The sequence below is a fragment of the Vespa mandarinia genome, chromosome 8, assembly GCF_050613455.1.
Source record: "Vespa mandarinia isolate Hongniang chromosome 8, ASM5061345v1, whole genome shotgun sequence".
Taxonomy (NCBI): Eukaryota; Metazoa; Arthropoda; class Insecta; order Hymenoptera; family Vespidae; genus Vespa; species Vespa mandarinia.
In genome coordinates this window covers 8,160,572-8,177,500 of record NC_140817.1, presented here as the reverse complement: position 1 = coordinate 8,177,500, position 16,929 = coordinate 8,160,572, and the positions used below count along the sequence as shown (strand labels likewise).

Genomic DNA, 16,929 nt, shown 5'->3' with positions numbered 1-16,929 from the left:
AGTTCGATCTTACGTTCGATTTTACGTTCGATCTTACGTTCGATCTTACGTTCGATCTTATGATCTTTTACGACTGCGTTCTTCAACGTGTTGTCGCATCTCGAGGTAGAACTCATGAAACATAGGAGAAAAAGTCGATAGGGGTTATCGATTCGTGGGAAAATTCCTTCTCTTTAATCGCGTCTTCTTCTTTGGATTTTGTTCGGTATCGTTATACGTCTTTAAAAATTTCTCTTTCGTTTGAATCCTACCAGAGAAAGAGACAAATCCCCTTCGTAAGGTTATCGTCGTTGAAAGCGTCCAAGACATTGCATCATTCGGAAAAAAAAAATATATTTTTCTGTTTATTTATATATATATATATATATATATATATATATATATATATATAAACAGAAAAAAAAAATATATATATAAACAGAAAAAAAAATATATATATATATATATATATATATCATTGCGACACTATTAAATTTTATTTTTTATTCTTCTCAATCGCGAAGCATTAGTTGCCTTTGTGTTACATCTCCTATTAGGTAAAGTTGTTAATGCGTAAGGAAAAAAAAATAGAAAGAAGTATAGATAAAGAAAGAAAAGGAAATGAAGGAAAAAAAGAATGAAGGGAGGAAGTCAGGGAAAATTTTAATTAGCCATTGTTAAATCGTCCGAGTCAACATCCGTGGTCAAACTGAATTTCGAAGAACATTATGGGTCTTATCGCATTGGTCATAGAAAAATAATATCTTTATGACTCGCGTGGCACCTTGAACAAACATTTTCGTTTTTATGCCGAGTGGAAACGTTATAGCGAGGAATATTCTTGATTTTATTGGATAATCTTTATCTCTTTAACTACTCGTCTTTATTGGTTTCTTGCCTTTTTTATTTCTTTTATATATGTATGTGTCTCCTGTATGTATGTGTGTGTGATAATTTTTCCTTTTTTTCTTTTTTTTTTATTCACTTTAAAACGATCGACTTTAAAAAGATCCATCGCCGTAATTATCTTTTATCTCTGTCGTATATTTTGTTGGAAAGATTTTCCACTTTGCAACTAATCTGCTTTTTGATTTGCTTCGTATGAATCATATCGATGATAATACTTCATATTCTCGTTTATCTCATTGTTCTTTTTATTATTACTTTATTTTTTTTTGTTTCTTTTTTTCTTTTTTAAATCCCAGCGGTATTTCTTTCTTTCTTCAAATGACAACGAAAGACGTCCAAGTGTGATTCTATCGAAAAATTTCTAGTGGGGCAAAAATCCTTCTCCTGGATAATAATGAAATAAAGCAGATCGAGCGTGTTTTAAAATGTGTGTTATCCAACTTATTTACTTCGTTCGATTTGTATTGCAAGATTATTAATAAATATACGCTCGGTTTGTTTTTTGCGAAGCGTAAACGAGGTCTTGTTTTTTCTTTTCTCTTTTTTTTTCATTCGCACATATGTATGTAAATGTGCGAATTCATGTTCAATTTATCGATTTCGTTCGAAAACCACGGTGGATATCGTACAATAGTGAAACTGGAAATATGTCACAGACGGAAACATGTAAGAGCACGGACAGAAAGCAGAATACGTTGCAACGAGATCGATCGATAAGAACTTTTTTTGCCTATTCATTATATACAGAAGTTATGCATGTCCATGAAATAATACAATTTCCCAAAATATTTGTTTTCCTTTTTCTTCTTTTTTTTTTTTTTTTTTTTTTTTTTAAATTAGTACGAAAGCTATAGTTTAAAATTAATAACAATTAAATGCATAAATTAAATTATATAAAAACATATTATTGTCATTAATTTTGTCATGTTAGATATGATATGTCCATATAAATAGAAACACGATAATTATTTTTCAACTGTTGATATAAGATTTTGGTAGAATCTTCTCTTATACGCTCCACCACCGCTTAACGCGTTACGCGCTACGCTTAGCTATTTATAAGCACGAGCTCGTTCCGAATATCGTGCGTTCTAGCGCATAATCCGTTCGCCCATATTATACTTTCAAAAGAAACAAAGAAAAACGATAACCCAAGGAAATGTGTTTTTTTTTTCTTCCTTTTTTCTTCTTTCGTTTTTCTTTTTTCCTTTTTTTTCTTTCTTTTTTTTCTCCTTTTTTATAAATTGCATCACTTTTTTTGTTCATTTTATTGTACAGTAATAAGTCAGTGATTCATTCGAAGATTTGTCATCTTTCTTTATCTACTCACGAATACATCGTCTGTTGAACGGAAGTTCCACGAAAAAATGCGTGTTATACGTGATTGTATGGAACGCGAGTTTGTATGTGAGAATAGTACGTTTGCCGAAGGAAGAATTAATTAACGATAAACCACAGGTGGCCGTCCAACAAATAAGCCAACCGTCATCGATCGTCTAGACTTCATGTTTTCTGTTCGTTCTCTTTATCGATTTTTTTACTCGAGAACGAAAAGAAAGTTCTCTCTATTATCGAGAATAGTTAAAGTCTAAAAGAGAGTTATTTAAAAGGCAGACTTTTCTAATAGGGGATCTTAATAAAAGGGAGAGAGAATAAAAAGGAAGCCTTGTCCATTTTCTTTCTTTACCACTTTCCCCTTAACTTTATTCCTTCTCAGATGATCCGTGGAATTTTTCAACATGGTTGAAACAAAAATTATCCGAGAAAAGTTTATTAGAGAAAATGAGAACAATCTTTTTTCGATTCTCTCTTAGTCCTTGCTCTTTCGCATAAAGGAGCAAAAGAAAGAACCCTTTTGGAAATGTATGAAAATCATTGGAACTCACTCTCTCTCTCTCTCACTCTCTCTTGTTCTAAAAAGAATAAATTTCGAGAGATCACGATAAGCGACTCGAAGATATAGCGGAAGAATAACGATTCTTCTGAAATTTATCTATTCTTCCGTTCTAATTTTGTATTAAAAATCTATTCTGTACGTGTGTGTGTGTGTGTGTACGCGCGCGCTCTTTTGTGCATACGTGTTCTTCGTTTCCTTCTATTAACTTATCTCGGCACGTGGATAAAATTATTTGGTAAATCATTATTCATACGTTAACGAGACGTAACTTGATGTTCGATGCATTCATGACCAGTCTAGCAAAATGACTTTAACGCTTCGTTTATAATCTGAGATTTCTACTGTTTTGAATTATGCAGAGCCTTCTTTGTTCCACGTGAATGTAAATACACATGTCTAAAATATATATATATATATATATATATATATATATATATATATATATATATACAGATATATTTACAATCTTTGTTATTATAATGAACGTTAAATTACAAACTTTCATTGCATAAGATTGTTTCGATCAGCTACTATACGTACGTACATACATATATATATACATACATACATACATACATACATACATACATACATACATACATACATACATACATACATACATACATACATACATACATACATACATACATACATACATACATACATACATACATACATACATACATACATATATACATACATACATACATACATATATATATATACATATATACATACATACATATATACATCCATATATATATATATACATACATACGTACATAGATACAGGTGTATATTGAATTACATAAATGTTCGTAGTTAAATTTTAAACTCAATTCGACTTACGTCAACCTTATGGTTTTCTTCCAATCAGATTAGCTTCGTTCAAAACATTTTCGATCACGTAAGTCGTAGATGATCGTGACACATTTCTACACCTGTACGTATACACTTAAATTATTGTCAATTTCTCAGAAAATTATTAATATCAATAGCGATGATATTATGTAAATTTTAATGTTACAATTTTATTAAGATTGAGTTAGATATAAGGGCAGTGAACTTTCGATTGAATAGAGACGAAGGTCCGTTAAAGAGATCGTTGAGGACCCTCCATGTAAAAGGGAATGGAAGAAAAATGAAGAACAGGCTAACATAACGATTACGATTCTCTTCTACTCCAATTGGATTTTATCAAGAATGAACTCGGACGAATAGAAATTGAAAAGGAAAGAGAGAGAGAGAGAGAGAGACAGAGATGAAAAATCATTCTTTACATTAAATATAGGCTACGTTATAGTAGGTGAATAAATATCAATGATATTGTTTTTGATGTTTCTAGATTATACGTCGATTTTTTTTATAGAAAACGAAAAATATAAAAGTTTTATTGTGAAACAAACACATATGCCGTATCGTATGTGTGTATACACACACACATATATATATATATATATACACGTTCGCGTTATCTCCTATATATGTAACAGTTGTGAGTCAACATAGTAAAGGAGAAGAACAAAGAAACATAAACTAATGCATTGAAAGATGACGGGTTGTTGGCTCGATCGCGATTCTTATCCGACATTTAGTCGAAAAAATAGAATATCATACATGATTAGGTCTATCTATAGTCTTTTATGGTTTATTTCAAGTAGCTGACGAAACTTGCTTCCGCGTTGCATCAGTCTAACGATAAATGCCGTCGTTGTTTACCGATCGTTGATAATGATGAACTTTTTTAAATATTTCTTTTTTTTTTCTCTAAAAAAAACTAAACCTGACTCTTGACAAAATAACAGCGATATCCTTAACTTACGTGAAATCGTACGACATCTGTTGTTTTCGCATCCTTTCGTGCTTGCGTGAGTGTGTGTGTGTATGTGTGTGTATGTATTGAAAAATTCGTGTTTTCAAAAGATGCGACTCGATTCGATATATCACAAAGTTATTTATTTTTAAATTATATTTCATAGTTTTCTCTGGTCTAACGTGAAAATGAATTATGCTTGACAAGAAGAAATTTAAGGTTCATATCGATAGACAAACAACACTCCTCCTCCTACCGTTTCCTCCCCGTCCCACGGTCCCCCGTTCCAAGTATCGTTTCTAGCTTCATATCGAATGAGTGTGATGTAGTTACATACAAAAGAAAAGAATTCGCGTAGGGTGCGTATATGGGCTTTCTTTTCTTTCGGAAATACTCCATCTGCGTTTCTCTTTATGAAACTTCGAAGGGTCCTCCCCTTCCCTATGCCCCACACCCCACACCCTCCCCTTTTAACTCGACACCGAGAAACGCACTCGGAGGAATCTTTTCGCTCGTTTATACTCGCCAGTCGAGTTTCAAACGTATACATAATATGTATATATGTAACTATGTCGTAACATTCGAGAAGGGGCGGGGTGAAAATAAGAACGTAAAACTTTAAGTGAGTAGTCGTGGTATGGGAGGGAGAAAGAATGAGGGTGAGAGGGCGGGAAGAAAGAGACGGGTACGAAGGAAGAGGAAGGGGTTCTAGTTCTCTCGAAACAGAAAGAACGATTTTATTTCGCTGCCCAAAAAGATTTGATGGTATCTACCTCGAGTTTGTTTACGAACGTGCTTGTTTACGACGAAATATACGCGAATGAAAGCCTCGAAATGCTTTGCAGATAACTCGAGTGCATTTCTCAAGCTCCTCAAGGTGGGATGCTTGTTTTCTTTCTTTCTTTCTTTCTTTCTTTCTTTCTTCTTTTTTATTTTTTTTTTTTGTTTTTTTTTATTCTTTTATTTTTTTTTTTCCATATATTCTGAGCTTCGAGAGATTCGCCAATTTACGTCATTGAAGTTTGGCAAACTACCAAACATTTTCTTCTCATTGTAATCGTTTGAATGATCGATCGTTATTCTCCCATGGAATTTTTTTTGATACACTACTACTTCCCCTTTCTTCTATAGATTTTTCAGAGAGAGAGAGAGAGAGAGAGGAAGAAGAAAAGAAAAGAAGAAAAGAAACAGTTAGAGAAGTTTAAACTTCAAATCGTCGCGGAACGATACGCGTGATTTTTATCTCGAACAACTTTTATCAAACGTCGTCCTGAAATATATCATTAAAGATAACAGCGTCCTTCCGTTGTTCACTGTTACCATTATTATCGTTTTGCGTGTACCTGGTTGCACGCAAGGACGCCCTGATAAGCAAAAAGGTTCTAATGATATACGATTACATATTTGTTTCTATATTTTCTACCTTTTTTTTATTTTTTATTTTAATATTTAAGAGATCTTAAGATGAAATCTTTGAAGAAAAACGATCTCTCGAAATATTCACTTTCTCTATCTGCCTTTACATTTCGCGATAATTCTGAGCATACATCTTATGTACATTCACACCTATATACGTATAATGCATTAGCACATGTTTTTTCTTTTTCTTTTTTTTTCTTTTTCTTTTTTTTTTTTTTTTTAACGAATCGATTTGCTCTGTAAACATCGTTATCTGCCGCAAACCTCGACTTTGAGTTTGAACGAGCTAAAGAGATTGGTTTCGTCACGTGGAGGGTGCTTATTGCAATACTTATCATCCCTCTATTGTTATAAATAATCTAATCAACTTGTATTAACACTTGTATATTTAAGAAAAAAAAAAATAATAATCCAATAAACGATGTATTATCGTCTATCTCGGTTGTTTCTCCTCGCAGCTTAATTTTCAATGTTCGAGTTTTATAAGGGTAAACTACGTAATCAAGATACCGTGAAAAATCGCGAAAGCGAAAAGAGAGCGCTGACTAATAACGCTCCGAAGCGAATTATAAGATGTAAGAACACTGATAGTCTTTTAATATCGACAGGGAAAAATTTTCTCCGAATATTACTATCGATTTAAAGCGTTTGAGAAATTGATCTCAAGTTGGTTACTATCGTTCGATCTTTCTTTCTTCAATCTTTTCGTCTCTCGTGATCGAGAAAAAGAAAACAAAACACGATTAAAAACCAGCGACTGTAAATCAACGCGTAACTCCTGTATTATAAATGTGTATAAATGTATGCGTACGTATGCATATTCACAATTGATTATCACACATGGTATTTTAACTGTTGTTTACTGTTAGTTTTCAAATTGCGTTTGTCATCGATGATGCAGCTTTTTAAAGCTCACTAGGAAATAATTATATCGTATTTGTATGATTATATCATAATGAGTTAACAACTTTTATTATATACTTCGTTTTCACAATCTAAGATATAAGTATGTATCATTATTATAATTTGACTTATTTTTTTTTCTCTTTTTTTGTTTAGAATAGAAAAAATTAATGAAAAAAGAAAAAAAAAACTTTTGGAGGCGCCGGGCATCGATCCCGGTACCTCTCGCATGCTAAGCGAGCGCTCTACCATCTGAGCTACGCCCCCATGATGCAATAGAATATTGAATCAAGCTTTATCTGATTAATTATCTAATTTCTATTTCAAATATATTGTATTTAGTTTCATTTCAATTTCTTTGTCATGCGACACGTATAAATATAATTCATTTACAAAATGCTTACCAATGCGTAAAAGGGTGACCGAGATATCGTTATAATGTAAATTAAAAATGTGTCTCTGTACATTTCGCACATCGTAAATTATTTCAATGAAAATATTTAATTAAGATTACGTTACAATGTCACTATTATCATAACAAATTTCTCCTTTAATGCTTTATCGTTTCTGAATAAAATCTTTAAACCGTGTCAGATCGTTGCACTTAGCAACTAGTTGGACGGAAGTGACGCAACGGCGCGGTGCAGCTGTGCTCTTTTACATTATACATCGAATATGGTATGACTTTCTTTTCCAACGTTTCACGCTGACCTCTAGTCAGACACGTTACTTTTTAAATGTATTATAATGTATATCTTATATTATATATTATAATGTATATATTATAATGTATATGTATTATAATGATAATGTATATCGATCCAACGTTTAAATCGATTCTTTGGAAAATTTTTTATCTTATAATTGCTATCACGTCTATTATCGTAGAACGATAAGGTTTTAATAAATAATTATTAAAAATCATGCCAGTATCGAATTATTGATATTCAGGACGAGATATCTTTCGGGATTCTGACTCTTTGATTAATAATGTATATGCAAGTACAGATAGATCATATATAGATCATATATTTAAATCGATCCATCGAAAAATTCTATATCCTTTACTCGCAACCTGCTGCTTTATCGAAAAACGATAAGATTATAAGGATTAATTATTAAAGATCGATATCGGAGACGATATCTTTCATTATTTTGATTCTCCTAATCAAAAATGTATACGCAACTACAGATACATATATAGATCATACATTAAATTGATCCTTCGGAAAAATTTCATTACATGCAACCAACTACTTTACTCAAAAACGATAAGATTTAAAGGAAATAATTAGTAAATATCACAACAGTATCGAAGCATTGATATTTTTCGTGATTCTGATTCCCTAATTAGTTGTTCATAATAAAATATAATTAATTACAGATACATAGATACATCATACGTTTTAATGGATTCTTCAAAAAAATTCTGCATTTTTTTATATGCAATTTACTGTTTTATTAAGAAACAATAAGATTTTAATGAATAATTAATAAATATCACGACTGTATCCAAACGTCGATATCTTTCGGGATTCTGATTCTATAATTAATAATGTATATAGTAGAAGTACAAATACATATAAGTACAAATGCATATATCATACATTTAAATCGATTTTTAACAAAATTTTGTATCCTACGATTGTATTCACGTTTATTATTCGAGACCGATAAAATTTTAATAAAAAATTATTAATAATGACGACAATATTGAAGTATCGATATCTTTCAGGATTCTAACTCTTTAATTAACAATAAATGTTTATAATAACGTGTATACAAATACAGATACATATATAGATCATATCTTTAAAACGATATTTCGAAAAATCCTGTATCTTATACTTGTAATCTGCTGCTTTATTCAAAAACGATAAGATTGTAATGAATAATTATTAAAAATTACGACAGTATCGAAGAGTCGATATCAGATGACGATATCTTTCAGGATTCTAATTATTTAATTAATAATGTATATATGCAAATACATACATACATAGATCATATCTTTAAATCGATATGTTAGAAAATTCTGTATACTATATTTAGTATGTTGTTTCATAGATAAAAGAACGATAAAATTTTAATGAATAATTATTAAAAATTACGATAGCCTTTCTATCGTAGAATCGATATCAGAGACGATATCTTATTCTCTAAGATTGGATTCTTAATCTCGCTCATAACTTTACGATCATCTGTAATTAATGATCTCTCAACTATTTCCTTTGAAACGTAGTACAAAATGTTTTTTGTTTTTGTTTACATCAAATTCGAGTACTATCAACGATCTATTATATATACGAGATTTTATTGTCCATCTTAACGACAAATTCGTGAGTCTATTTATTCGCGAAAATGGAATAGTCTGTTATCAACACTTCTGATTCATAGTCGTTAAACGATCTTGAGCATGCTTTCACGTGCCGTCGTTATCGTCGTCGTTGTCGTCGTTGTTGATTTACAAATCATTTATATGCACTCAAGTTTTTCTTTTTCATCGATGATATTAATGTTTAAAATAAAGATTAAATTGAACTGTAAAATTTGAAACAAAAAAAAAAATATCTGAAAAATTCAAGAAACTTCATATTATGCAAGTAAATCATTTCTTCGTTCTTCATCCATCTTGAAAACGTGCTTCCAAGAAAACTCAAAATATCTTCATCGATTACCTACTAGATTTTTTCATTCGACGATCCATATCAGGATCGATCTTAAAGTGTTGGTAGACTTTTTAGATCAATGAAGCGTGATGTTTTTTTATTTTTGTCTTTTTTCTTTTTTCTTTCTTTCCTTTTTTTTTATTTTATTTTATTTTATTTTATTTTATTTTATTTTGTTCGAGAAATTACGCAAGAGAATTATTCTTGCCTTCCTTTCTTCTTTCATTCTTCCTTCATTCGTCTCCCTCTGAGAGTTGCCGAGAAAACCGGCCTCCTCAAGGTTCTCGCTTTTTCTTTGTCGACATCGGCTGTTGTACACATCTGAACATTTTTCCAATTCGATTTTCTACTCCCTCTTTCTCTCTCTCTCTCTCTCTCTCTCTCTCTCTCTCTCTCTCTCTCTCTCTCTCTCTCTCTCTCTCTCTGTTATTCTCTCTTTCTCACTCTTTCGCTATCTCTATCTCTATCTCTGTCATTCTCTTTATCGTTATTATGTTGTTATTGCTAATAATATTTTTTGCTTGTTACTACTATCATGTAATTTTATCTCTTTTTCATGAGACTGAGACTTTAAAAATATATATGAAATCTCTCTCTCTCTCTCTCTCTCTCTCTCTCTCTCTCTCTCTCTCTCTCTCTCTCTATCTCTATCTCTATTTTCTTGTGTCATTCGTTATTTGTCCTCTGTCCTTCACAAAAGAGGAGGGAAAAATATGAAAAGAACACGTAGAGTTGTACGACGATACGTGTATTATTTTTAACGATGATCCGATCGCCCTATCGCGCGTGAGAGAGTTAAACAGAGAGAGAAAGAGAGAGAGAGAGAGAAAGAGAGAGAGAGAGAGAGAGAGAGAGAGAGAGAGAGAGAAAGAGAGCGCAACTTCTTTACCTTTCTCGTATAGAATATGTACATAAGTCGCGTGCTGACTTTTACGTAATCGTATCGATCTTGTCTCGATCTAGTGGAAAATTATTCGTAATTCTTTACTTCGTATTCGGCTCTTTTATAAAGGAAACGGATTTATTTTAATTACGAATTGAGCGATCCATGATCTCTAACGAAAGGGGATGGTAGAGGAAATGGAGGAGTAGGCAAAAGCAGAAGCAGAAGCAGTGGTGGAGGTGAAGGAGGAGGAAGAGGAGGAAGAGGAGGAAAAAGAGGAAGAGGAGGAGGAGGAGGAGGAGAACGGTGATTCGTGGACTTAAGGAGAAAGAGAAAGAGAAGGAGGAGGAGGAGGTGGAAAAGGTGGAAGTGGTAGAGGTAGAGGTGATTTCCGAGCGACGAAGCTTATAATAGCATATGGCAGTGCTGTAACGAGAGGCGCTTTCCCGAGCGTTGACCCCTTCGCGCTTCCAACACTAACCTCGCCCAAGTAGTCGCTCCCGAGAATACAAAATAACAGAAACTTTACGGTTGTTCGTCGTAGCACTCGAAGGATCGACACGATCGACTACACGATCTTCGTGGAAAAATTATCGGATTCTCTCCCTCCCCTCTCCCACCCCCTTTTTCTCACTCTCCCTCTTTTTCTCTGCCACCATTTTATTCGTCTTTTTAACCAAGAAGATCTATTCTCATTGTTGGATCTATCTCCGTAATAACCCTCTTACGTAAAAGGTCTTTTATTCGTCGACAATAAAAAAGATAAAAAAAGAAAAAGGAAAAAAAAGAAAAAAGAGTATCAAAGAAAAATTCAAGAAATGTCATGTCCTTCCATCTCGCGTTTCGTTCCTTTTACAAATATACAGGCGAACGCGCGCGATCGGAGTTGTTATCCTTGGTGGCTTTAAAATCTGAAATCTAGACTCTCGCAATTAGAGCCAGCTGTTGTTTCGAACGTAATTAAATATGTCGTTCAACGTTAGAGACTCTCTCTCTCTCTCTCTCTCTCTCTCTCTCTCTCTCTCTCACTCTCTCTCTCTCTCTCTCTCTCACTCTCTCACTCTCTCTCTCTCTCTTTTTCTCTCTATTGTGATTTGTAAGTTCGATCGTCGAAGAGCTCTCTTGTTGTCGAGGTCAGGATATTATAAACTCTCTTAATACTCGTTTTGCGATATTCTACATGTGTAGATTTATGACGCGAAGAATTTATCATCGGTATTATAGATCTAATAAGAAGGAATATAGGGAAATAATTAGAGAGAAATTAACTTTCTTATGTCGTTAATATAAATATTCATTCGAAAATAAAGAGACAAAGGAAAAGAATTTTCTTCGTTGTTCTTTCTACTTTCTTTCTTTCTTTCTTTCTTTTATTTTCTTTTCTCCCTCATCTTTCACCTCCCTTGGAAAAAGAACACCTATTATCTTCTTTATATTTCTTTGACTTATAATAAAATTTTATTTTCATTATTACGTTCACGAAGTATTTCCTAAGGACGAGATAAGAAGATTAGGAAGACGACATGTTAGCTGTGATCGATCAATGGCTGGTAAACGTTGTATAGATACATCGTCAACAACGGCAATCGTTGCGTCATCCGATTCTTCCTTACCTACGAAGATGGTGCGCTATCAATCCTCTCATTCGTCGTTTTTAATGATATTCAAACGATTAGGATTCGACACGATAGCTTGGAGAATACTAAAAGACACGATAGGGTATATTATGAGGAAATGAGACATCGAATAAATGCTCGATAAATGTTCCACCTCCATTGCTCTGTTACATCCTAAGAAAATGAGTTGATATTTTTAGGTCGGTTAATACCTCTGTTGCTAAGGCATCAGCTGATCGAGCCGGCTGCTCGCACACTTTCAGTGCCGTATATTTCTAATACGTATATTTCTATGTTTCACTACGAACGATCAATCGGATTTTTAAAATCATATCATATTCATCTTAAGTAATATTTCGTGATTGGTAATGAGGTGAGATGAGATAAGACGAGGTAAGACGAGTTGGAGTGGGATGAAATGAGGTTAGGGGTGTAGGGAAGTAGAGGATGCGTTCTTATTAAAGAGAAGAAAAAAAAATAAAGGAAAGAATTAAAAAGAAAATCAAAAGAACAATAATAAGGAAGAAAAAAGAAAAAAAAAGTAGCCCTTTAAATAGTTTAACATTTAAAGATAAAAGTGAAGAGGAAAGGTTTCTTTGTGTGATGCTTTGGAAACGTAAGAGCGTGTACGACACTGTCGACCAATGACAAGAGCGAAAAGCCGGCTCTTTCCCACCACCGTGAGCTTTTTCTTACCCCCACTCTTGTATGAGCCGGCCAGATGATCGCTCGGCACGAGCGCACGGCATCGAGCCGTCATCCGGCGTCAGTTAGCAACCGGCTCTTATAGGAATATGACACGAATTTTCAATCGTTAGTTTCGCTTAACTCGTGATGTTCAGTGTAACTTGATTCTTTATATTCTCGTGTTCCTATAAGTCTCTTCTTATTATAATCCATTTGTTGCATATTATTTTATTACTTTATTATACTTTAATTTCCATCTTCCACTATAATTCCTAACGTTTTACTTTTTCCTCTTTTTCTTCTTCCCCTTTTTTCTTTTTTCCTTTTCTTTCCTTCTCTTTCATCTCTCGTTCTAATTCAATCGAGAGTTTCTCAATCGATATTAATCGATATAAACACGACGATCATCGTTTTTTTCCTTTTCTACTTCTTCTTCGTTTCGATAAATATTCTTTTGTTTGCCTTTTTTTTCTCTTTTAATATTTCTTCTTCAAAATATTTTTTCCCCTCTAAATCCTGTCCCCGTTGGAAATAAATGAAATAGAAAGAGCAAACGAATATTGTAAAACGAGACGGAACGCGCGGTTAGTAATCAGTCTGTGATATTATTATGACTGGTAACTACTTATCGTCGTCGATATTTCTCGAGAGTGACGAATTAAGGACGTGTTACGGTAAAGGCAGGCCAAACGTGAAAACTCTGCGGTGATTTTCTCTCGACGAAGAGAAAAATCTTTTCTGTTTAAGAAGAGAAAGGACACACGCATCGATCAATCCGAGCTTCGCCTCTCTTCGCCTTTTTGTTTGTTTTTATTTTTATTTTTTTTTCCCTCCGTCATCTCTTTAATTTCGCCTTTAAACTTTCTTGTAATAATAATCCGAGGAAGATAAAGAACGAGTGCGAAAGAAAGAGAAAAAGAGAGAAAGTCAAAAAGAAAGAAAAAAAATACGAACGTCATCGTCATCATCTAGTCGACTTTTTCTTAAACAACCCAATCGTCTTTCGTGTATATCTAGTGTAATTTATTAAAATCGAAGCAAAATTCCTGTCGCACACGAGAACGAATACTGCCAGGAAGCGGATACTATCGCTTATCTTGGTGGTGCCTTCAGAATGGGACAAATTGGAAATGATGTAAGTTTTTTTTATCCATTATGTGTTTCGCTTTTCTTTTTTTTCTCTCTCTTTTTTTCTCCCTCTTTCCTCCTCCTCCTCATTTTCCTCCTTTTTCTCTTCTCCGTGCTTTTTTTTTCTCTCTCTCTTTCTCTCTCTCTCTTTTCTTCCCCATATTCTCTTTTCCTTCGAGACCAAAATTCGATTTAAAAATTGAAACGGAAATTTATCGAGGAATACTTACGAGATCCATCTTTCTTCTTCTTCTTCTTCTTCTTCTTCTTCTTCTTCTCAGAAATATACGATTAAAATCTCTTAAACGATTTTGTGTTCTCCCTCGTAAGATTTGCCGTGAATGACATATATATTTTATGTATATATGTATACGCATGTCACGCGTTTTGTTACCCCAACGAAAGTGCCTCGATATATAGGTTTTATGTTAATTTAGAAAATCGAATCACCAAGAGAGAGAGAAAGAGAGCATTCTTGACGCGTTCATCGAGTTTGATAAAATACATTTTACTCCGGCGTTTTACGTTTTACGAGATCTTCGATTGGTAGTGCCTCGTTGTAGTACTACGATTGAATTCTTTCGATCGGAGTTCACAAAGAATGTCTTCTTTTCTTTCCCTTTTTGTTTTTATTCTTTTCTTTTCTTTGTTTTTGACACATAGAAGTAACTCACGTGCGATCGTGTAGTTAGAAATTCATAAATGTTACGTGATTTTTACAGAATCATCGATAAAAATAAGAGTAAGTAATATCTCCCCACGAGAGAGAAAAAAACTACAGATTTGTAGAGATAGCTTTTTACATGAAACAGAGAATCAAAGTTAAACAGAGAGAGAGAGAGAGAGAGAGAGAGAGAGAGAGAAGGAAAGAAATAATAAGAATCAATATTGTTCGAACAAATTGCATTTTCCCTAAGACAACGAAAAGTGAGGAAGAAGGATAGTGGATAAAAAAAAAGGAAAGCTTCGAAAAATTTGTCCGATCACTGAAAGAAAGAACCATTCCACCTGTTCGCTCGATCGAATATATCGATAAGCACTTCGACTACGTGCATATACACACGTATATTTAATTTTCGTTGTGTTTAGTAGATATAATACTTCCCAGATACGATAATTCCACTCGACTGAATATGTGGCACACGGTGATTAATTTCATTCAAATAAAAATATCTCGACGCGCTATAGGTTCTCAAGCGAGTTATCGCAACGGATATGAGCGAGTTAAATAGTTCAGCCGTACTTCGAAGCCACCCGTTGCGAAAATTATAACGAGTCTCAATCGATCTACCAATGAAAATGCTTTGCTAGTTTGTTTGGATCTTTTATTTTTTTTTCTCTCTCTTTTTTATCTCTTTTTTTTCTTTTTATAACTAAGCATAAAATCAAGATATCTTTAATACACTGTGACAGTCTAATAGAATATTAGACGGTATTTAAAACGAATCTAAAACTTGTCTCATTCCCCGGATATATTTAAGCGGATATTATTAATTTTCTTGTCAAAAATTATATATCTCTAGATTGTACGGCGGCACTTTTGACACACTCGCATATATTCAAGCTAATAAATAATATACTTGAAATATTTATATTTGCGACTTTGTTTTTTTCTTTCTTTCTTTCTTTCCTTTTTTCTTTTTTCTTTTTCTTTTTCTTTCTTCTCATATATGTAGATTACATAGTTGATATCTATTATCAGTAAAATTCATAAAAAAAATTTCTGATGACTAATAGTCACCGAACTAATGTTTTATAGTTACCTACTGTTTATTATAATAATTGTGATTCATGTTTGCATACTTCAACTTTCGTTTGTAGCTTTCAAAATCGTTTTGAACTTTTATTGAAACTTTACGAAACTGAACGTTTGAAAACAAAGTCCATATAGATTTAATTTAAGTTATCACGTTGCATCATATTTGAAGAGTAGTTTTGTTACTGCTAGAAGAAAAAAAAAACAAACAAAAATTAAAAGAATATATCGTCTAGTTCAAGCGCCGATAGCCACGCAAGAAATTGTCGATGCTGTTTACGTCACTCATGATGCAATCGTGTTTTAAAGCCAAGAAGATGCTAAGAACAACAATGCTAGCAATTCTAGTAGCATCTCGGCTAAGGACGTGTGTTTTCGATCGATATTCTTCGTGATCGCGACGATCCGACATGAAATGTTTTTTTTTCTCTGTTTTTTTTTTTCATCTTTTGGTTATTAAATAATTTGTATATTTTTAAAACTTGTTAATGATCATGGAAACACATATGTCACCAATATATATATATATACATACATATATATATATACATACATATATATATATATATATATATATATATATATATACACATGGCATCGAAGTAGATTATGAAACTGAACGCATTACTTACGTCTTCTTTATTCGTTTCATATCTATGTAAACACACGCGTCATCCATTAAATGTGAATTTTACGTATATAACGCAAATGACGATACCGGTTTAACCAATTTCCGTTGGATATTCATATCGACTAGATTGTTAAATTTCATCATCAGTTTATCGTTTATAAGATTTGCGTGTATGTGTTTATATGTATATATCCTACATGCGTGTGTGTGTATATATATATATATATATATATATACATTGTATATATAATCAAATCGAGACTTTATCAATCCATTGGACGTTAAGCGACAATTCGTGTTTGGTCACGATCGTGACCAACAATTTTATGCACGACACATGTTGCATCGTTAGACATTGGTCTAGCACTGTGCAACGTCTCGTGAATCATTCAATTCCCACATGAATTTTTAACAATGTAACGTTGAATTTTAAACTTTTACATGCTAATATTTTTGTGGATTTATCTTTTTTTTTTGTTCGTTTGTTTTATTTAAAATTCAAATAAGTATCAACGAATCGTAATACGCTCTACTGTTTCCTTCTTTTTTAAAAATCTATTTTGGCGATGTGGCGAAGGGGAGAAAAGAGGAGAAAGAAGCTTCTTTCTCTATCTCTCTCTTTTTCTCTCTCTCTTAAAC

The 16,929-nt window shown here is 32.9% G+C and overlaps 1 protein-coding gene and 1 non-coding gene across 5 annotated transcripts in view; one reads left to right on the top strand and one right to left on the bottom strand.

Annotated features, from left to right (window-relative positions):
* The window catches only part of Sesn (Sestrin), a 95,942-nt gene that overhangs the window by 61,758 nt on the left and 17,255 nt on the right, over positions 1-16,929 (top strand). Inside the window, exon 1 of one of the 4 annotated variants that reach the window (XM_035878404.2) lies at positions 12,819-12,901. The exons of 2 other annotated variants lie outside the window; for them this stretch is intronic. Coding sequence is in view for 1 of the 2 variants with exons in the window: in XM_035878394.2 (XP_035734287.1) it covers positions 13,890-13,910 (21 nt within the window). In the remaining variant the exon portion in view is untranslated. Of the gene's footprint in view, positions 1-12,818; positions 13,911-16,929 lie in introns of those variants that run through there. One more of the 4 variants, XM_035878394.2, reaches the window with a different exon arrangement.
* Positions 7,115-7,187, bottom strand: TRNAA-AGC (transfer RNA alanine (anticodon AGC)). The gene has a single exon. It is a non-coding gene; the product is annotated as a tRNA-Ala (tRNA).